We start from the raw sequence: 22,966 nt of genomic DNA, 5'->3' as shown, positions 1-22,966 counted from the left end.
AGTTTAAGAACTCAAGACACTCGGGAGACTCACTCAGCGACATCAAACGGCAAAGGTAAAAACAATAGTGTCACTGACATTTCCCCAAACCCGGCACAAACAGAATTATTCAGGCACGGAGAGAGCGGTGCCATCCAATAACCCTGACATAATGACACCTGGTGGAAGGCGGCTGCTTTCAAAGCAGTTTAGAAAGTGGCGCCGGAGTTTTGCGGTTGAAAAAAAAAAATAAAATAAAAAACGGTCGAGGAAGTCGGCGAGCGAGGCGTCTCTCTCTCTCTCTCTCTCTCTCTCTCTCTCTCTCTCTCTCTCTCCCTCCGATGCGTTTCAACCCAGCCCCTTGTCGCGTTTTAATTTTTTTTATCTCGGGCGGACGTGGAGGGCGAGAAGTCGAAAAGAGCGACTTTTGGTGCGGATCGCAGGTCCGGCTCACCGCGTCCTCCCCTCCCGCCTCCTCCGTCTCCATAGGCTGCCGCCGTTGGACGCACACTCATTCACGTTCCTCGGGCCGATCCTCTCGTCCCGAGGGGGGAACGATATCCCATCATGCCCCCTGCATGAAGTGGGAGAGCCTGTCATCACAGCAGAGCTTTTGACGGGAGGGGTGTGGGGGGCTTGGATTCACCCCAGTATTATACGAGGTGAAAGTGAGAGATTGATAGAATTCAAAACTTAATATCCCCATTCCTGTACAGTAGCTTATATATGAAATGGACATGGATCTGGGGAAAATATATTTTATAGATATGTTATAAACTGCAGGTTGATATATATTATACCGTGTTATCTTAGAAATAAGCTATGAATATGTTATAAAGCTCCCTCCCCTTCGCAGCGGAAGATTTCCGCTTCTGATCGAGGCTCCAGACGCGCTTAAATCTTTCGATTTTTTCGAGACGATTTGAAGCCTCGAGTTTGGGTTTACGCTCGACACCATCTTGGCAGGAAGCTGAGCCAGAACTTTATCAATTTGGGCAGTGGGTAACTATGTTATGTATATAAAATAATGACTACAGCTATAAATACGTGTTTAAAACACTTAAACAAAGTGACTGTAAAGCTTGATTTACACCGACTACGACAACAGCACACCGCACAGTCCTTTCATTCTTATGGAGAGTGGGTTGACGCACAGTGATAGGCTCCGCCCCCTCTTGGATAAGCCCTGACTCCTCTGCGGCGCAGAGTGTCCGAGGCTCCGGGATGCGCTGACAATTTCCGGCGCGACCATTTTCCGAGCATACACTACGACTGGTTACATAGGTCGAGCTTTTTTATTGGAACTGGGCTGAAAAAGTAAAAAAGTAAGTAAGTCACGTACACATAATAATGACATTGTTAACGTTGGGTGTCACCATATCCACCATATCAATAAAGCACTATTTATATTAATGAACTGTGTACACTATAGAAAGGAAGTTTTAAACTCTCATTTATGGAAAATGGTAAAAAGTTGCTGTTGTACACGAAGACCGAGCTTCTCTCATTTTCGCCGACATAATAGTGATGCGAAACGCAGACACATGCACAAAGACGGCCACTAGGGGGCACGTTCTGACAACGGGATCCGTTTTTTAGGCCTAAGTGACTCATTTAAGCTTTTGTCTTTGAGCTCATCAGGGGAGCGATCGTCCTGCTGTACGAGTGGTGAAGACGAGCGGAAATGTGCCGGTTTCTCATGGGAGCCGCCTGAGGTATTCTGTTCCCTGGGAGACATTTCCACATCGTAGGAAAACCTCAGCGAATTACGACTAAGACAATAGGATCCACGTGCTCAACCATTATTATTAAGTATAGAGAATCATTGAGGGTGAGGTAATGCATCACTTAATGACACAAAACAAAAGCTGCTACCGACGTCTTCAGGGTTCATTAACTTGAGCACAACTCCATTAAACATTCATTCGCTTATAACCGTGACAACATCTAATCCAATCCAGTCCACGTCGCTGGTGGTGACATCATCAATTCACGGCCGTTAGATAATGAGCTAGTGACACATGGAAGAGAGACGGGGGGGGGGGGGGCTTCTTTTCGGTCTTTGAAGCCGCGTGCGACGCTGAAAGCCTTTAAACTTTACTTTTTAACTCTAACGACGTTCTGAACAGAGCATTAAGTCATCAGTCAAGCCAACAACCGCTCTCATCGTCGTGACAACAGTTCGGTCTCAGCGCTCGCGCTCCAGTCATCAGACCATTAGTCTTGTGTCCCATCCAGATGTCTGCTGGAGGAGGGGGGACGGGTGGAGGAGGTAGCAGCAGGTGGAGATGGCTCCGGGCCCAGCTGAGCTCTAAAAGGCGGTGCTTAGCACCCAGCGCTCCGTCATCTGGCCTCTCCCCTGCCGCCCGACAGCCCATTCCTCATCATTTACCCCGTTTTGGCAAAACCCAGAGCCCCACTAATGGGGCCGCGCTGAACGCTTCCAGATGTTTGTTTATTTGTTGTGCAGCAACTGTAAAACAGTTTACTCTTAGTTTGGATCACTTCCCATTGCTCTAGTTTTTTTTTTTTTTTTTTGGGGGGGGTTGGGTGCAGATCACCCCGACGCGTAATGAAAGCGAAACCGCCAAAGCAAATGTGAGTTGTCCCCTGGGTGTCGTCTAGAATAAGGTTGTTTTTTTTTTGGGGTTATTTTGGTTGTTTTTTTTTTTCTATCGCTTTGAAATCCACCTTCCCCTGGGGAATTTAATAGCAGTTTTGCACCATTTAAAATACATACATACAAAGTAGTTGGAAGCGTGCCCAGAACAGCAAGATTAAAAGGGCCCAAGGCTCACGGTGTAAGGCACATTTCAGGGTTTTTGTTTTGTTTTGTTTCCTCTGTGTGTTTACGTTGTTCATACTAACACATCCCTTTCATTTACCTCTGTCACTTTGTTAAAAGGATGATGCTCAGATGTAATCCGACGAATCCTGTACGTACGGGTGAATAACGACCCGTTATGTTCACAGGAATTTGCGGAGGAAGGAATTTTGTTTAAGGAAAAAGGGAGAGAAAATAAGGATAAATCAATATGTAAGGTCTTGTTTATTTCCCTCCCCAAATGCTATAATTAGATCAATGGAACACCGTCAGAAAAAAAAACCGAACCTCATCATACTTCACAACGTATCATTCTGATAAACTGACAGCTTGGTTGTTTTCTACTGTACTGTATGGCACCCACTGTAGTAGTAGTAATAATAACAATAGTAATAATAATAATAATAACAATAATAACAATAGTAATAATAATAATAATAATTATTATTATTATTATTATTATTATTATTATTATTATTATTAATATTATTATTATTATAAATAATACTAATACTAGTATAACAATAATAATAAAATTATAATAATAAATAATAATAATAATAATAATAATAATAATAATAATAATAAAAATAATAATAATAATAATAATAATAATAATAATAATAATAATAATAATAAGGACCCAGTCTTTCGCCGAGGACACTCAGCACTGTACTGTACTTTAAGGACTTCAGGCCCCGGACTGGGATCAGGAGCGTGAGATCCAGAGAGGAGCTGACAGAGGGACGGGGCCAAGAGGAAGAGCCAAGGTGACAGCAGTGGAGGAGGCTCCCCGGGCCCTGACGCCACCACCACCACCACCACTACCACGCAGAGCCCTTCACCCGTCTCCATGCCGGCTTTTGTCTCTCTCTCTCTCTCTCTCTCTCTCTCTCTCTCTCTCTCTCTCTCTCTCTCTCTCTCTCTTCTTTATCTCCCATTACTCTTTGCTTCAGTTGTCTCTCTCTACCAGAAGGCGCTGAGCTGCTCTGCCAAGCACGCAATTCCAGATTTCACTGGTGGAAAAGTAATAAAGTACTCAGTTACTGTACTTGAGTACATTTTTCTCGTAACTGTAACACATACTTATATATATATATACATATATATATATATATATATATATATATATATTACACCACTAGATTTCAAAGTAAATAACCTTTAATCTATACAGTCGCGTTAGTTTATAATTTTTCGGGATCAGGATTTAAATTTTAATATATACCTTTATAGGAAAAAATAAATAAATATATAAATATATAAATATAATATATATATATATATATATATATATATATATATATATATATATATATATATATATATATATATATATAATAAAATATATCTTAAACCACAGAACCAAAAAAGTGAGGGACTGAATCTGCTAAAATGATTTACACTGTAGGATTGTTCATCAGTGATTCATTAATAGTCCAAATGTTATGAAATCAATTTTATAAGCAAATGACTATGACACTAACTACACTAGTTTTTATAAATTGTACTAAGGATTTGCATGGACACTCAACTGCAGAAAAGGTTAGTTTAGTGCTTTAAGCAGTATTATAGCCTTTGTTATATCAGTATATGTGTATATATATGAGTTACTTTTACTTTTAGTACAATTAAGATACTTTTTACTGAAGTAAAAATGTCAGTGTGGTACTTCCACTTTTACTCGTCATTTTGCGTGAGGGTAATTTGTACTTTTACTTCAGCAACAGCACTTCTTCCACCACCGCTAAATTCACCCCACATTGTACCTCTCCTCCTCACCTACCCCCTTTTTCCTGTTTTGCCTTTTCTCCCTCCGTCTTTCCTCCTCCTCCTCCTCCTCCTCCTCCTCCCCCTCTCCATCCTGCTTCCCCTTGTCTACTTCAGGTTAACGCCACAACCCTGCCAAGACGGGAGGGCTTCTCCCTGCAGCTCTGTCCCCCGACTCCACCCCTCTCTCCCTGGGCGCTGACCTGCCAGAGCTGGCCTCCTCCGGGAGCTCCGCGCCGCTGTAATTACCTGTGGCACCGGGGCTCCTTGGGCCCCACACAGGTGACACTGGGAGGGGAGGGAGAGGAGGTCCTCGGAGCGGAGGGAGGGAGGGAGGGAGGGAGGAAGGGAGTGAGGGAGGCTCTTCCCCATGCAGCCGACAGGGCACTGTCAGGTCTGCTCCTGATCTCTCCAGCTGAGGACAGGCTACAAACTAGACAGAGCAACCCCCCTGCCCCCCAACAAACAGCTGGAGCTAGTTCATGAAAACTGCAATTTAAATCATCACAACACAATCACACAGTGTAAACAGTAGCCATTTTTTTTTTAAATCTAACTCTACCATCACCATTTAGGGTCATGATCACTAAAGCTGGGTATCGGGCGGGGTTGCACAATTAGATTTCGATTTCAATGCGAAGGTTCAATATTCCATATTGATCGAATCCGATATCGATAACATTGACATTTTCAAACATGAGAATTGCTCCCAACTTTTCAGGCTACAATTTGACGTCGATAACGAAAATATTTCACGGAACAAAATCAGTCTTATACAGTATTTAATTATTGCGATATTATTATTTTTTTAAGTGGGAAACATTTACGTAACTTCCAAACAATGTATCCATATAAAAATGTTGTATTCGATTCAGCCATCGAAATAAAGGAATCGAATTGTACGGACCCAGCCCTAATTATGACCCTCAGAATTTCATTGCTGCAGCTCCTGCCTGGTGGGTGTCACCAGTTCTTCTAAGAAGTGCAGAAAAATAAACCTCAGGGAGCGGAGGATGAGGAGGAGGAGGGGGAGGAGGAAGAGGTGGAGGGGGATGGAGGGGACATAAAGAGGAGGTGAAGGGCAAAGATGAGGGCTGTGTTATCTAAAGCTGCAGCACTGCATCATAAAAATAACAAACGGCGACTGTCAGCTGGCGGGGCCCGGATCTGAAGTGGAGGAGGGAAATATTTCACGTGTCCAGAAGCTTCACCTATTAATGGACTGTTCTTGGGCCGGGCCTGATTTTGACAAAGCACCCGGTACGTGCGACAGGTGAGGCGGGTTCTATGACATAGACGCAGATGGGGGGGGGGGGGGGGGCTGCCGCTTCTCGATATTGACCTCTAAGCGCTTCTTGCCGAGGCGGCTCCACGCGACCGTGCATGTGTTTTGCATCGTGGCGACAGAGAGGCTGATGAATGTCTCAGGTGTGGGAGGCGGCCGTTATGTTTAGTCTAACACCTCGGGGGACACACACGCACACACACACACACACACACGCACACACAGAGGAAGAGGACAGCACTGTGTGAACATCTAGCACCCTGCACACAGAGCACTACACTGTGTTTCACCCCCAACACTTGTTTTTGCCACGGCACACTTTTCTTTACAAGGAAATAATCCACTATTCTGTTAATACACGAAAAACGCCATGTATAACTGTACTCATTATGTGGCCTACTCATAGCTCTCACTTCAGTGTGAAACTCAAGCTGGTTAGGATGGACAAGCTTGTTTTGTGCTGGAACTGATGCATTTGCACAGCCTTGTCATTTTGATCTTGCAAAACAAGGGCTAATTGAAATTATTTCAGTTTTTTAAGTTGAATTTGACAAACGTGGCGGGGCACACCTTGCTCTCACGGCACTCTGCTTTGGAAAACATGGCTGTTAGAGCACAAGTATATTCAGGGGAAATGTTTGATTTGATGGTACTTTCAGAGTCAGAAAATAGAGGTAAGAAGCATTTGACACTTGCCGAAGTATTCCCTTGTGGCCGTATGAGCTTTGACATTCACTTCTGCAGGAGCATTATGACATTTGAAATGAAAGGAAAAAAGCTTCATCCAAGCTGCAATACGTAGCACAATGGTCATAATGGAACATGGTCACGACTGCGATTGCCCTATTGTACTACGTACAATTGCACATTGCTTGTTGCAGCTCGGTGCCGCAATTCTCTTAATAATGGATCAATTTACGAATCTTATTTCAGATTCTGATGCCCATCGCTCAGGTTGACTTCTGATAATGGAAAAATAAGGTTTAGTCAAAGAGTTTTCCTCTTAAAATATGTGGGGATGGGGATGATGTTAGATGGAATTGCAATCATTTCATATCACTATGCTTTCATGTTCAATATTGGGTGTACAAAACAACACAGCGGTCATATCAAGGCCTGAATCTAAATTCAGTGGAAACCTCTATTTTTCTTTATCTCTCATGAAGAATGCCATCTAATGAATGGCTCTGTGGCGCCTGACACGGGATGCACTGGTATTTTTTGAAATTATGAAACGGAGGAAAATAAATACATCGAAAAATAAAAACACACCGTTTTTATTTTTATTCTTTGGCAAAACAGGAAATGGGACGCACAGGGGCCGACTCCACTACACATTAACGACACTGCTCTATACTTGCCTTTTAATTTATTTTTTTTATACATTTTAGGCTTAAAATAGTTGTCGGACAAGATTTAGAGTGTTGAATGAAAATGTAAAAGTGTAAGGTTATCCCTGTGGAGGGGGCTGCGTCGGTGCTATGTAAAATGCTGACGGGTCTATACCACCAGTAAGCCCTGGCGTAGCGCCGCCACTGCAGACAGGATACCGCGAGGCAAAGAATCACGAGAGCATAATATAAAAATAGAACTACTGTAGTTTTTATTTTTTTTCCAGATGTTTTCATGTATGAAAAGACCCAAAATGAATACTGGAAGCGGATTACTTGATTAAGCAAATTATTTTAATAAATTTGTATCGGAATGATTCTGTCCCAAGCTTTTTGATCCATATACGGTTGATCACTGTAACCGTGATCATTATAAGCGGTTTCAACTGTAAAGACAGTAAAACATTTTAAAATAAAACATTTTCTTCTTTTCTTCTCATTCTACCTCTTTGCAACTAAGCGATTTCATCCTTATGACGACAACTCCTCCAAGTCAAGACCGCATGTAAGAGGTTAGTATATTCACTTTCTTCACTCCACTATAAAACTATCTAGCAGCCTAGTAGCTAGTGTTCCTGAGAAAGACCTCCAGTTACTAACCACACTCCCCTTTTCCTTGTCGAGAAAAATGGAGGTGAAGAGCAGAACAATTGTTTGGTATTTAAACTTTAAGAAGAATTTGATGGAAGGCATTTGCACGTGTAAGTGGAAGAGATTTGTTTACGATATTGCACTGTCGGCACAGTGTGTTACATGGGGTCCCAAATACTTGACCAAGTCTATGCAATAGTCAACAGGCAGGCTCATGTACTTCTGACTGCAAACAAAGGCCAGTAGGCATTAGTTTCACTTAAATCTAGGCTTCTTCTTGGAGTTCCTTTGGGGTACAGTAAGAGATGCATTCTTAATACGGCACTTTGTTTGATACAAAAAAAAAAGTAGAAAAACCTTCAAATCAATTGAACATAGGATCAAATGTCTAAAAGTCTAATCAATGACTGAGCAGCACCAGATCAAGGATAGTTTATCCTTCACATGCATAGCTCAGATCAATAAAGGAAAAAACAAGCAGATTACTCAGATTTGTTCCCACTACTGTATTAACGTGTCTCCCCAATAAAATCAGATCGATAAGCACAGATATGAAAATCTCGGCTCAGTTTCAAGTTCACCAGATTCCCACTCGCCACAGCCGCCGAGGTTACAGCTTGCATTTGCACAATCCATCGGGCTCGGACCCGGCTGAACAGTACATTGTTTATCGTACGTCGAAATGTTCCGATGTATTTTTTATTTGCGCTTCATCAGTGAGAGCGCCGTGGCCTGTGGGTTTCTACAGATGTGCATGTCTGAAAAGGTTATGAAGTCTGAGGGGGGAGGGCTGCGTCTCTCTCCTTTACCTTTGTGGTTCCTGACGTCTCTAGATCCTCGGGGTAGAGGAGTGTAGGGCAAGGGGTTACGCTCAGATCTAGGCTCCATGGATACCTGGGGAGAAGAAGACAGACAAAAATAGAGAAAGAGCACATAAATATGTAGAAGAGAGGGGGGATGGTGGCTGGACATGGTGGACGCATTTGTCACCGCGGCTGACTTTGAGCGCCGTAAATCATTAGGGAGCGGTAAGGGCAACGCACGGAGCAGGATTCCTGTTTTATGGCTCGACGTGGCAGGTCGGGTTTCATTGCTTTGCATGTGCTGCAGGAAAAAAAAAAGGGGGGTAAAGGAGAGGCGGCAGAAGGCCCGGCCCCTCCGGCTTTGATGATCGGTTCTACTACCTGGTTCGGTGGAAGGGGAGGTCGACGGGGACCTCCCCTTAACTCAGCTGTGACCTGCTCCGAGGGGTCGGCTGGAGGCCAGACGTCACTCAGTTTAACGGGACAAACACTGCACTGCTATCTAAGGCCAGTCAAACATACGGCACAAACCCATACCCAAGGCCTCCAGCACAACTTTAATTTGCCGAAATATGACCAGCTCTTTTAGACGTACACCTACAGCACGTGCTTGGAGTTAGGATGAACCAGGCCACAGACCCTTTCACGAAAGGAGTTTAAGACTAAAAAGAGAGGTCAAGAGTTTGCGCTGCTGCCGTGGTTCTCTCTGTACACTTTCAAGGTCCAAAATATCCTCTTCCTATCCTTAGCCTCTGGAGCAGGCAGTTTATCATGACACAACGATATCTGATGCCTTTGTAGAAATTCTTTCCCCTCTTGCAGGAAGGAATTCGCTGGGCCTTTAATCATAGCTGGAGACCAAACTGACAAATATGTATTTGAGATGGTTTGGGGCCGCATTTTTCCCAACTTTTATTGTTGCTCCTCTGCATGCCCATGCATAACCTTGAGAAATGGATCGGTGGACGCTGTTAAATGGAAACATATTCTTCAGGGGCAAAGAGAGCACTGTGAATTGCAAATGATCACATTATGTTCTTTCGGATAATATCTCCAAAAGGCATTAACGTCAGGTCAGCATGTGTCTCATATTATCCCGAAGAGACAAATGGCAAAACAAACCTATCCTGAGACCTTACTGCATAGCTGTTGATGCAGTGTGCTCTTGAAAAGGCATTTCTTTGGAAATACTGTAAATCTGCTTTTTTTGCCAGAGACCCACTGCCTTGGAACACTGCAGTCAATCCATTATTCACAGTTGTTGTACAGGATATAGGCAAGGCATGAAGACGAGCGAGGAATAAAGGACTTAATATTGAAAAAGTATTTGCGTCCATCAGCTCTTTCGATAATCTTGTCTCGGGTCTCGAGTTGAGTTTGGTTTTAAAAGCATGACTCATTCTGTCGGACTGCGCAGTTATTCACCCGCAGCAGCCTGATGATGGGAACAGTGTGTCCACTCTATTTGTTCCTAGTCGACTCCCATGCTTTTGGAAATGGCCCAGAGGTGTGCCTGTGTCCGCCTCATTTCCTGAATTGCCTGAAAGATCAGAAAGCCCGGGCCTCCATGGGCCCTTTCTGGCCCCGCAAAGCCCCCCTAATCCCGCTCCTTGTCCACAATTGATCTTCCCAGTTGCCACATTATTAACACCACCACCCACAGACTAGAGGGGAGGGGGGTGTGTGGAGGAGGTGGTGGACAGAGATGGAGAGAATAGGGGAGGGGGGTTGGGGTGGGCTTTTGAAAAAGCCACGGGCTGCCTTAACCCCCTCCTCTGGCCCCTATGGGCTACCAGAAATGTCAATCAACCCATTTCCTAATGGCGTCTTGCTGTCAGCATTAGCGCCCTTTCCAAGTGCCCCCATCATGCTTCACATGATGCCACCATCCACCTCCCCAGTCCCATGCCTACTGATCAAACACTCCACACATCCAGCCTCCCAGACTGTCACTCCCCATCCCCATCCACTACAGCACCCCCCAATCCCAGGAACATCAATCAGCCAGCTGCACTCCTCCTCTGGATATCCCTCCGTACCCCTCAGCCTCTCTACCTTTTACGCGTATGCGATGACCCATCTAGAGGATAAAAAAAAAAAAAAAAGATTCTGACGGAGCCGCGGAGTGATTTGGAGGAGATCTTGAAGTGGATCTGGGCTTCTACTGAACGCCACGGCAGGCTTCTTTCATTCCCTTTCCTTGCTCCCTCCCTCCCTCTATCGCTCTATTCCTCCATCCCCCCCTCCCTCCATCTCTCCTTCCCTCCATCCCTGCCTCCCTCCATCTCTCCCTCCCTCCATCGCCCCCTCTCCCTCCCTCCCCCTCTCCTCTTTCAGGGTGCTAATGGACCAGGCCTGACTTTGATCACTGGCCCTAAGACTTTTACAGAAACATAATCAAAACCCAGGGGGTTGATTGTGGGTACGGCAGTGGTAGTAGCTGAGAAAGGCTCGACAAAGACTTGCCCCAACCCCTGTCCTCATTTGGAAGCACAGAAAACGCGTATTCATATTCATATTCTCATAAAGGATCTTTGCATGGCCTATACATTGTTTTAATCACCGTAAAGATCGTACCATGTTGGACTGCAGAACACAAGTGAACCATAGCAGAACAAAATGGAAAAGAAACAGCTTGAATTATGTTGTCTGTATTATAAGTCATTATAATTCAAGTCATTCCGTAGGCCTGTGATACTGTATTTACACCAAATAAATAATTACAAAAAACTATTTTAATTGTTTTCCCCCTTATAATATGATGCTGAGAGATATATTTTAAATACACTGTAGCAGCACGGACCTTAATGCACCGGATGCCCAAATATACATCATATACACATATATACCTTAGTTTAATTCTTAATAAAGTACTTGAAGTTGTCCCATTTTCATCCTCCCAGTTTTCTTCTTCAGTTTTCTAATTGCCCCTGTCGCTTTGTTTGGGGAACATCTCTCTCTCTCTCTCTCTCTCTCTCTCTCTCTCTTTCTCCCTCTCTCTCTCTCTCTCTCTCTTTCTCTCTCTCGTCCTTTCTGGCTGTACCTACACTGGACAGTGGGAGGTGCTGCAGTGTCGTCTATTTAGGATCCCCCCCCCTCCCTCTCTCTCTCCCTCTCTCTCTCCCTCTCTCTAACCCTCTTTCCCTCTCTCTCTCTCTCTTTCTCTCTCTCGCTCTCGCTCTCTCTCTCTCTCCCTCACTCCCCCCCCCCCCCTCTCTCTCTCTCTCTGTGCTGTCCAGATTAGTCTGCTCATCAAGCTGAGCATTGTTTTAATTTGCTGGGCCCGGGGCATATGCTGAGTGTTCACATCATTATTGTCTCCGTGCGATGTGAGTTATCGCCACAGCTTATGATAATGCAGCACAAATTTACAGACTGGGGGATTTCTTTTGACAATGAAGAGGAAGGGGGGGCCAGAGGAGAGTGGAAAAGAAGTGGTGAAAAAAAAGGAGGAGAGAGACGGAGCGAGGGGGGGGGGGTGCAAAGAGAGGAAGCTCTGTTGAATGTCATTGTGAAAGATGATTCCCGGGCTGGAAAGTACATCATCACAACACGCTCGCGTGGGGTTATGCGAGTAAGCGCTGATAAACCCAGAGGCCATAGTGATTACTGCTTCCAAGGTATCGCCACGAGAGCAGCGGGCAGGAAGTGGGAAGACGAGGGGACGGACGGCGGCGGACGACAGGAGAGCCGCACACCACCACGGCGGGGGTGGTGTGTGGCTCGCATGCAACACACACACACGCACACACACACACGCACACACACACACACACTCACACACACACATGCACACACGCACACACGCACACACACGCACACGCACACAGAAGTCTGATGTATATCTTGGAGGTTTTGGAATGCAACTGCAACTAAGTTTCTAAAGTTTGGCGAGGCTGGCCGGGGGATTCTATTTTATAATTCTTTTTTATTTTTTTCGTCTTGATGGGTGTTGCATTACATTGACGTCAACCGCAGCGATGTGGAGCGAGCCATCCCGCGGGAACGTGATTACAGCCTGGGTTGGGCCGTGAAGGCAGGTACAGTACACCCGGCATCGCACGCTCTTCCACCTGAACAGCGCGGTATATGTTCTTGTGTGTGCGTGTGTGCGTGTGTGTGTGTGTGTGTGTGTGCGTGCGTGCGTGTGTGCGTGTGTTATTTAGACCCCCGGAATGCCGACCCGCCTGGTAACGCTGACGTCTGGTCCCTATGGCGGCCGGTCTGGACACAGCTGGCCCCCGCCGCCGCCTCCTCCTCCTCCTCCTCCTCCTTAAGACTGACCGGCAATACAATCTAATTACAGCCGCGCTACAGAGGGAGACCAGTGTAAACACCAGGCCTTTTTATCTCCTTATACATCTGGACAAGTGGACAAAGTGCTAAAAGGAAATAAATGTGCCCTGACAGCCACATCAAAGAGTTCAGCCAGAGGCTTACTGCTACTTAGGGCACAGGAATGTTGTTGCTAAGCATCAGCCCCAAACCTATCAGAGTGCAGAAGACGGCCCTGTCCTGCCTCAGAAAGGGAAAGAAGGGAGAGGAGACGGAAGGCGAGAGAGAGATACACAGGGAGAGCGGGGGAGGGAGGAACGGGGGAGGAGGGCTGACATTGAGGGGCGGCTGGGGACTCAAGGAGATTTTTGTAGCTTAAAGCAATTGTTGGAAGAAACAGGCATTCTATTTTGTTTTCTCTTGACACCGTTTTTTTTTTTTTTTTTGGCGCTAGCAAAAGACATGTAGAAAAATGTCTTTTGATATGTTTTCTCTTTGGGTCTGTATCAAAATATTTCTTTTGTGTCGGCGGCATGGAACTTTTTTTTTTTTTTTTTTTCCCCTCCTTCTCTCGTCTTGTCTCTATAAACTGGTGCCGCTTTCTGATGATGTTAAAGATCAGAGGAGACACAACTTGTGAACTTATTTGAGTCAACATTTAATGCTGGCACGACACGTTTATTTCTTCACAGGGTTTTTCAGATTTTTTATTTTTTTTTGCTCTTTTGGGGGGGTGGGGGGGGGGGGGTCTCGTACTTCTGATGTTAGGGGTTACAAACAATGTAACACTGAGGAAAAACGAAAGATGAGAAACAAATAAGCGGCGCGATCTTGCAGCTTCTTACAGCATCCAACGGCGACTGTGAAATGAAAAGTGTAATCCAGCACCAGAGAGGAACGCCTCGTTCAAAGCACGACTTGGTGGCGGGCGGCGCTCATTTACTGAAGCATACTTTAATAAGTTTAAAAGCATGGTATGTACTTGTCTTGTTCCTACTCGTTGTAACTTGCCAAAATAAAATAAAAGCAAAAAATAAAAATAAAATAAGAAATAAGATACTTAAGAAAGTATCTTAGAAAGAAAATAAGAGACCGAGGCAGCAGACTCTAGCCTACGGAAAAAAAAACCCAAAACAACAAAAAACATTTCCTTTCTGACCACGGAATGTAAAGTCCACATGAAAAAGCCTCATAAATTCAGGCTTTGCGCAGGAAATTGCTGTGCAAAAAAAAAAAGAAAAAGAAAAACAAAAAAACCCCTCTATGCTTTACACCACTTCCATGTAACGCGAACGCATTTCCATTCTGCTGTTAAGTTCCTGACCTTGAAATTAGCTGCCCCGTTGTAAAACACCAGTGTAATGTGCTTCAAATTGCCTTTGTGCCGGCAGGAGGAGTATTAATTCTGTTTTTTTAAGAGCCGGCAGCGTGGAGAGCATTCGATGAAACATGCGGTGAGCCGTCGCAGAAATCCAACGGAAAAGAAGAAAACGATTGAGTTGCGGTTTAAATGTGCCGGGATTTTGACGCGACTATAATTCATGTTTTGCATTGTTGTAGGCCTGTGGTACTGGATTTATGCCAAATAAATAAATACACAGTTACATAAGTACGGATAAATAGAAAACATCTTTGTATTGTTATGTGAAAACATAGGGTGATATGGACGAGTGTGACACGGAGATGTTTTTCATATTGTTTTGACAATAGCAACCGTTTGTGCAATACAACGTGAACGCGTTTCCCCTTTTATTATAAATCCCCAACCTTGAAATTAGCCGCCCCTTGTAAAACAAGTGTATAATGCACTTTAACTGCGGCAGGAGGAGCGTTCATTCTGTTTTCTTAGGAACATTGGACGTAACGCTGCCTGCTCCCCTGGGCAGTAAGGCAGGAAGACTGGCTTTAATGATTTACTAGTTCTCCTCCGATGAACTTGCTGTGGGTAAATGGATCATATGATCGCCGATCACAAGAGCGACTGTTCCGCTGGGCTCCTTCTCGCTCGGGGCCCCCGGGGGCATGCAGAGGGGCCCGGGCCAACAGCGCCCGAGAGCCACTGTTTTGTGTACGGCGTTAAGTGTCAGACATGAAGAGGTTGAGTGTTACTGGACGTTAATCTTCCATATCGCCGGCGCTGGGATGGTAATAAGGCTGTGTTTGTTTTTAGGTTGAAATAAAAAAAAAAAAGGGAGGGGGGGAGTCACCCGACCTTTTCTCCGAGTGCCCTGCAGAATAAAGCGGAGGTGATTTGGGCTGGAAATGTACGTCCGTGTTGCAGGTACACGCGAGGATTGTGCTCGGGGGTATTTCCTTTTTTGGTTCAGTTTGACCTTTTCCATCCAGACTGACTTTGCAGCAAAGGTTCCAAGGCTGATAATGGTAAAGAAAGTTGACATCAAGAAGTTGTATAATTGTAATAATTAATGTAACAGTATAATAGTATAATTGGTAATAGGAGTAATAGTAATGTAATTAGCTAACGTAATTAAGTTAAAATATATTATATACACACACACATTACATTATGTTATTTATCAGATGATTTTGTCCAAAGTGTATATGTATATGTACTATATATACATACACATATATGAGTAAAAGTAATGTAATTTGCTGTTTTAACATATATTTTATATACATATATAGTAAACTGTATATTACACACACACACACACACACACACACACACACACACACTGTATATGCTCATACACACTTTATTCATATACACAGAACATACATATTGTATATTTTTATTTATACAGTATATATACAAACATACAGTATACATGATAGATAGATAGATAGACAGACAGACAGACAGACAGACAGATAGACCTACAGACCGACAGACGGACAGACGGACAGAAGGACAGACAGACAGATAGATAGATAGATAGATAGATAGATAGATAGATAGATAGATAGATAGATAGATAGATAGATAGATAGATAGATAGATAGATAGATAGATAGTGTTTGATATCATCTCTTCCATCTCCTTCACAGAAATTAACTTTTGACGTTTCCTGCTTGTGACAGAAATAATTATTCTCAGAATTTCCTCTCAGTTGAACCTGAGAAAAAATATATATTTTTTCATCTCTTGTTTAATCTGAAAACATACTCTCTCTCTCCCTCTACCCATCTCTGTCTCTCTCTCTCTCTCACACACACACACACACACACACACACACACACACACACACACACACACACACACACACACACACACACACACACACTAATACACATACACATACACATACACATACACACACACACACACACACACACACACACACACACACACACACACACACACACACACACACACACACACACACTGTGACATATCATGAGGCTTTCTGTTCCGATTAGGGACTGCAGCCGACGTCAGGCCTGTTTTCTGGAGTGTGGGATGTTTAATAATTGAAGACTCTCGGAGCGGGCCTGTCACACCAGCTTGTCTGGAATGTTTCCAACGCAATTAGACGCCGGCAGACATTTGAAGAGGACCCGCAAGAAAAAGAGGCACAAAAAAGTGACATGTGAACTTAAAGGAAATTAGCTCTTCACACGAGTGAAATGTGAAGGTTACTTAGCAATGCTTAACTCAGGCTGCGGCTGTGTGAAGCGTGTGTTTGACTCAGCCCCGCTATGAAGACTGCGATTTTCTTTTACTTTGAGCTGGCTTCAGTCAGTAAGATCACAGAGGGAATGGGAACTAATTTTGACTTAAGGTGGAAAAAAAAAAAAGAAAAAAAAAAGAAAAAAATGCTGAAAAAAAAAAAAAACTTGAGATGTGTCAAAATAATGAGATCTCTTGATGTTTTCTGGGAAGGTATGGGATGATGCAGACAGATGCGCAAGTCGAAAAATTCACCCGAGGACACAGACAGACACACACGCACACACACACACACACACACACACACACAGACACACACACACACACACACAGACACACACACACACACACACACACACACACACACACAGACAGACACACACACACATACACACATTCACGGGCACGCATGCACCCACGCACACACACAGATCGTACACGGATGTCGGACATATTTTCAGATGCTCCATTACTCGCGTTCCAACTCGAAAATACCTCAGTGATATGGCCGTAAAGTTGTTGTTGGAAAAAGGAAGCGGTTCCTAATTGGCCCACTGAAATGTGTGATGTAACTGAATATCATGGGACGACAAAAAAAAACAACTAATACAAAAAACTAGATATAGTTGTTCTAAAACTAGAATAAATTAATAAATAAATAAATAATCACACAAATAAATAATAAATATTTAAATAAAGAACTAAATAAAAACTCAAATGTAAAAATCATATTAATTAATTGAAAATCGTTAATAAACAGATCAATAAATAGGTAAATAAATAAAAAGATACAAAAAAATAAAATAAAAAAAAATAACATAAGGAGAGAACGTAAACAAAGCACTCGCAGGACCTTTTTCACCTTTCTGGGACATTCTGAAATATTTCCAGACGACCTGTGAAAACAGAGATGGGGTGGTCGGGCGGCAAAAGAAAAAAAAACAAAAATCTTCCCGATCCATCTGTGCTTTGGCTCTGAACCTCATCAAGCTTTCTTGGGGAAACGAAGAACAAAAAAGGAAAAAGGAAAAAATGAAAAAGAAAGCCCTTTCCCCTCATTGCCAGGTTCCCGCACGGCACCGATAACGCTGTCATCTCCTGCGCCGCTCATAAGTCACGGGGCAAACGAGCGTCCTCGGCGCTGGGACGGAACCCTCGGCGGGCCTGTAAGCTGTATCATTACACCGTGTCATCTTTATGGCAGAGAGAAAAGACCGGCGCTCTAATTACACCCTGCCTCCTCCATTTAACCCGACAGGGACGGCGGTGCGCCGGGCAAACAATGCATAAAAAAATGGACGACTCCCCCCCTCCCCCCCCCCTCCGCCCCCATGCGCGCTGCGGAGGGCCACGTCGTGACGCCGGTGGCCGTCAGCCGCCGTTGTTGTTTTCCTAAAAGCTGCGGAGGTGAGATAGCGCGAGGGCCCGTGCCACTGTGTCTTCCTCCTCCACCTTCACCGACTCCACCTCCGCCTCTTCTCCGCCCCCCACCCTTCCGGCAGCCCCCTCAAAAGGACTCGTGAAGGTGAGTGGGCCGCGCGACAGGCCAAGAATAAAAGAGACAAAGCAGGGATAAAAAATTAAATAAAAAGTAGCTGTCTCACACCGTAATTGCACTCCTTTGCTGAGCATGCTCTCAGATATATAAACCTGATTTACTGTCGGCGATGCCTCCACAAATCAGACAGGCCCTCCGAGGAACACTCGCGCTATGAAATTGTTTAATCTCATCAAGTTCTGCTTTCACAGCAGGCCATAAATCACGCAGTCTTTGTTATCATAGAGCTCCATGAGCGCCTCTGAGGCAGGCAATGGATCGTGGGTATATATAATCTTGACTGCGCAAACAGCGGGGTCTGAGCAGCTTGAAATACTTTCATATTAGCCCCGGTGCAGCTGGCGGAACGCGAGCGACCCTGATGGATATCTCATTTCCTGCCCTCTGCATCTATTTTCCAACAAATTATTACGGCGTAAATTTCTTGTCAACAGAAACGGTCAATTAATTAAGTTAAAAATGCACTCGTGATCGCATCTACACACCGAGCGGGGCTGGGGGTGGCGGAGCCGGGGACCAATTTCCCACTCGGTGAATTTATGTCAGGGGTCGCCCTAATGAATGATTTGGAACTTTTGTCGTAAAAGCCGCAGACGGGACAATATCTACACGGGAGCTACGGCGCAGAATAACCTGTGAAGTGTTTGCATTAAGTTTATTTATTGGAAAACACGAGGGGACGACGGCCCCCGACGAGGAAATAAAGTTTACAACCAGCCGAACAAAATGTCCGCGTTCCCCTTTGACTCCGCCGTATTTCATCAAAGACATCCAGGGAGGATTGGAAAGAGATCACACAGGCACCTTCGCCATTTAAGAAAGCAAAATATACACATTTAACACAGGCATCTTAATGAATTATTCATAATGTATAAGGGGGGGAGGGGGCACTGGGAGGTGTTTATTCAGCTTGGGCTGTTTATCAGACAGTGAGGATCCCATGGTGCGGATGGAGCCGGGAGATTTATCTGTGTTTGGGCCCCAAAGCAGATAAATCAGAGGGTGTAATCATGCTCCGGAGCGGACCCGCTTTGACCCCGCCGTGAACCCCTGACACGGGGAAATCGAAGCCTCTCTTCCTGTTCCTGGGTCGGGCCCCCGTCAGACACACCGGGCTAAAGAAAGACGCCGCCGGGGCAGGGATGGAAGCGAAAAACTCAAGGCCCCTTCCAAGTCCCTTTGTCCTGTTTATGCAACGCCACCAAGGACGACTGGCAACCCGGCGCTAAAAATAGCAGTGTCGAAACAAAGGAATAAGAGGAAAGCTACTCTGGACCTCAGGACAATGGCGGCGTGCATCATCGGAGCCACACGAGTAACAAGAACCAAATGTTTAAAGATCCTGGTGTTTGGGGCAGGGGCTGGTACACTGTACACCGTGCTTGTTATATGGCCCACTCATAGTTCGGACTTTCAGTGTGAAACTTGAGCTTATTGTGGTGAACACAGAGCTGCCATCCTGACCGGAGCTGATGAATTAGCGCAGCCTTGCAATTTTGATCTTACGACACAAAAACAAATTTCCACTATTTGTTTATCTGAGGTGGAATTTGAAAAAAATGTAATAAAATTTAAGGCACACCTGGCAAACTTTCAGAACATACTGGCGTGCCGCGGCCCAGGGGTTGAGAAACACCGGTGTAGTCGACTTACAACCGCAAGTGGAGTCCTGATGCCAACGAGTTGTTTGTAGATTAAAAAAAAGGTTGCAATACAAGCCTCGCACTGAGCGAGCAGGACGAACAGGCTGATCTGAAGTAATGGTCCCTGGAACGTTTGTGAATGTTCACCCACCCGAGAAATGACCCGTTTTATTTTCCTACCGAGAGGAACTCTCCGTAGAGTTCTACCGAACCAGTTCAGGCTTATTTTGGTTTAATTTTACTCTTGTTTCCAATTGCATATTTGTTGACCGTATAAAGATTTTTCAGACTAATTCAGAAACCATAAGTGATTCAAATCCAAAATTTCCATTAAAAAAATCCTAAATTTCCATCATCGATTGCTGGCGTGATCCGAGATTTTGTCTGATGGTGTTTTATAAACAAATTCCTCTTTGCATATCAGCGAGAACCTGCTCTGTTTATTGTTATTTAACATCTTAATGAGTTGTAAAACCTTTCCAATACAAGCTGAGCGTTGCGCGTCGTACGATGACTCCGTACGACGACGACTCCGTACGACGACGGCGACTTTAAACGACGACTTCCAAGCACCCGTCGCTGTTGTGCAAGCCCTCTGGTATTGGGACGAGGGGCGTTCTCCAGGACCGGCCCCGCTCTGATTTATCACATCTTCTGTCCGCTGATTAAGCCGCTGGAACTTTGTTTCGCTCTCCCGTCTCTTTAATCTGTCTCTCAGCGAGATAAATTAGCCAGCGCCGAGCCAGTTCCTGCTCTGCATCCTCCCTTGTCTCTCTCTCTCTCTCTCTCTCTCTCTCTCTCTCTCTCTCTCGCTGTTTATCTTTTCCGTCTGTCACGCGTTGAGACGAGAGCAGAGACATCTGCTCCGAGGCTGAAGCGAGGGCGAGAGAGAAAGAGAGAGAGAGAGAGAGAGAGTGTGTGTTTTTCCTCTCGTTTTATCCCTGACAACATTCTGTCAAACAATCCCCCTCTCCTCGGCCAAGAGCTCGTGCACTTTGTTGTCGTCTTCATAAATCACGTACAAGTATTTATGATCTATACAATCTGCTATTCTAAGCAGCCACTTTAATAGCAACAAGTTTAAGCCGGGTGAATTAAAGTGAGAGTTTTTTTCTTTCTTCTTATATACACTTTAGACACTAGGCTGGGGGCCAATGTGCGGACCCCGCCACCCGAAAAAGCCCCCACCCTGGGCCGGGACCCCCAGACGGGCCCTAAATCATGTCCATTGTCAGTCAGCCGCTGAGATAGTGTGCGTCATCGGGGCGAGCAGGAAGCGGCGGACATAATTCTGTCTATCAATGTAATTTATTGTTTTGGTAGCTTTGTAATCTCCGCTCCATAACTTACGAGGGCTGACACGGAAGAATTTGGTTTTGAAAGCAAAGTGTTGAACAGGGATTTTGGCGCACAGCAGCAAACAACCCACGCACGCACACACACACACACACACGCACGCACACACACACACACACACACACACACACACACACACACACACACACAGACACAGACACAGACACAGACACAGACACAGACACACACACACACACACACACACACACACACACACACACAATTTATATCTCCCTAAACTACCACTCCTCTGCCATTTACAGGGATCGGGGGTAAAGTTAAAGTTTAAAAAAAGTCTCTTCAAAGTTAATTAGTTAGTTAATTTTTGAGTAAAAAAAAAAAAAAATGGTTTTGGTGCACAGCAGCAAGCCCCCCCCCCCCCTCCCCCTTACATCTCCTTCAGTCACTACTCCTAGGGATAGGGGGTAAGATTAAAGTTTTAAAAAAAAAATCTCTTTTTGTTGGTTAAAACTAGATCTAAAGTCAGTGAGTTCATTCATTTTAGTAAGTTAATTTTTAAGTTAAAAAAGGATTTTCACGTACAGCAGCAAGCCACCTCCTCCCTTTATATCCCCCTAAGCTACTATGCCTCTGCCATATTTAGGGATCGGAAGGGTAAAGTTAATGTAAAAAAGCTTGATTTAAAGTTTGTTTGTTTTATTTCGTTTAAACTGGTTGTACAATAAGTTAGTAAGTTTCACTTTGTTTGTTTTTCAAGTAAAAAAAAAAAAGAGAGAAATGTCCCGGAGGCTTATTACATTTTTCTGTTTGGTTTCAGACATAATATATAACGAAGTAGTAATTAAATAGAAATTATGGAGGCGCGGAGTAAAAGAGAACCGGAGGAAAGAGAAAACAGGTGATAAAAGAATGGGAATTGGGGTTTAACACAAAGAGAGAGGGAGCCGACGTAAAAGAGGGACATTGGGGACATGACCATCAATCAGTCAATCAGTCACAAGCCAACATATTAAATATCAAATATAAAATATAGGGCCTGACAAGGGCGTTGGCACGGCAACCTGTTTTGGAGATAGCACACTTTGCCCCTCCGTGCGGGTGGATATAAATCAGACCCGGCAACCAGCCCTGACTTCTTGTTCTTCTTCTTCTGGAGGCCGCAAAATCTTGAACGTTAAGAACTAGATGAAGGTCTCAGGGCGGCCATCATTCTCCAGGGTGACGCCCAAAAAATGTCAGGATGCGTCATGATCTGTCGGTCTGCTGGGAAGCTGAATGTGTAAACCGCAAAAAAACAAATAATCAAATCTATCATTAAGAAGTCGCTGCCCCGGCCGAAAACAACAATAAAAATGATCCTTTTATTGCCTGTTTTGTATTTGTTTGTTCCATTTGAAAGCACGGCAGCATCATCGTTTGAACGAATGAGGGCAAAAATAAGATTCTCTTATTGTCGTCTTGGGCGGAGCAGCGTCTACGTTTTAGGACTAGTTTGCTACGCCCATTCATCGTTACTAACTTCGTAACTCTGAGAAAAATACACATTTGTGTTAATTGTCAGAGGGACCAGGGGATTTTTTAACCATTCGCATTTTCCCAAAATCAGAAAGACAGAGACAATATAAAAATAAATCTACAAATGTGAGCAATCAGCAGGAAAATGATCAAATGTGTGTTGACAAGTTGAATGGGCTGAAGCAAAATTTAAACGTCGGGATGGTTGGATATAGCGAAAACCACACCTTGGTATAAGTTCCTTTATCGTATATATTTTATCTATATTGTATAACATCGTGTTTAAGAAACGTGGTGTCAGCTGCTGCGTGGAGAACAAAAAAAGGGAGCGACCAAAAAAAAAAAACCCCTCAAACTTAAAGCTGCCAATTACCCTCCTAA

The 22,966-nt window shown here is 44.3% G+C and overlaps 1 protein-coding gene across 1 annotated transcript in view; it reads right to left on the bottom strand.

Moving 5' to 3' along the window:
• Window positions 1-22,966, bottom strand: part of lrmda (leucine rich melanocyte differentiation associated) — a gene marked incomplete at both ends in the record, with an annotated part of 279,972 nt that overhangs the window by 21,400 nt on the left and 235,606 nt on the right. The window contains one exon of the mRNA XM_080016765.1: window positions 8,650-8,731. Coding sequence (XP_079872891.1) covers window positions 8,650-8,731 — 82 coding nt within the window. The remainder of the gene's footprint in view (window positions 1-8,649; window positions 8,732-22,966) is intronic.

This window comes from Zeus faber (genome assembly GCF_960531495.2).
Source record: "Zeus faber genome assembly, chromosome: 16".
In the NCBI taxonomy this organism is placed as follows: domain Eukaryota; kingdom Metazoa; phylum Chordata; class Actinopteri; order Zeiformes; family Zeidae; genus Zeus; species Zeus faber.
The sequence above is the reverse complement of the archived record's forward strand: the minus strand, read 5'-3'. Positions and strand labels throughout refer to the sequence as shown.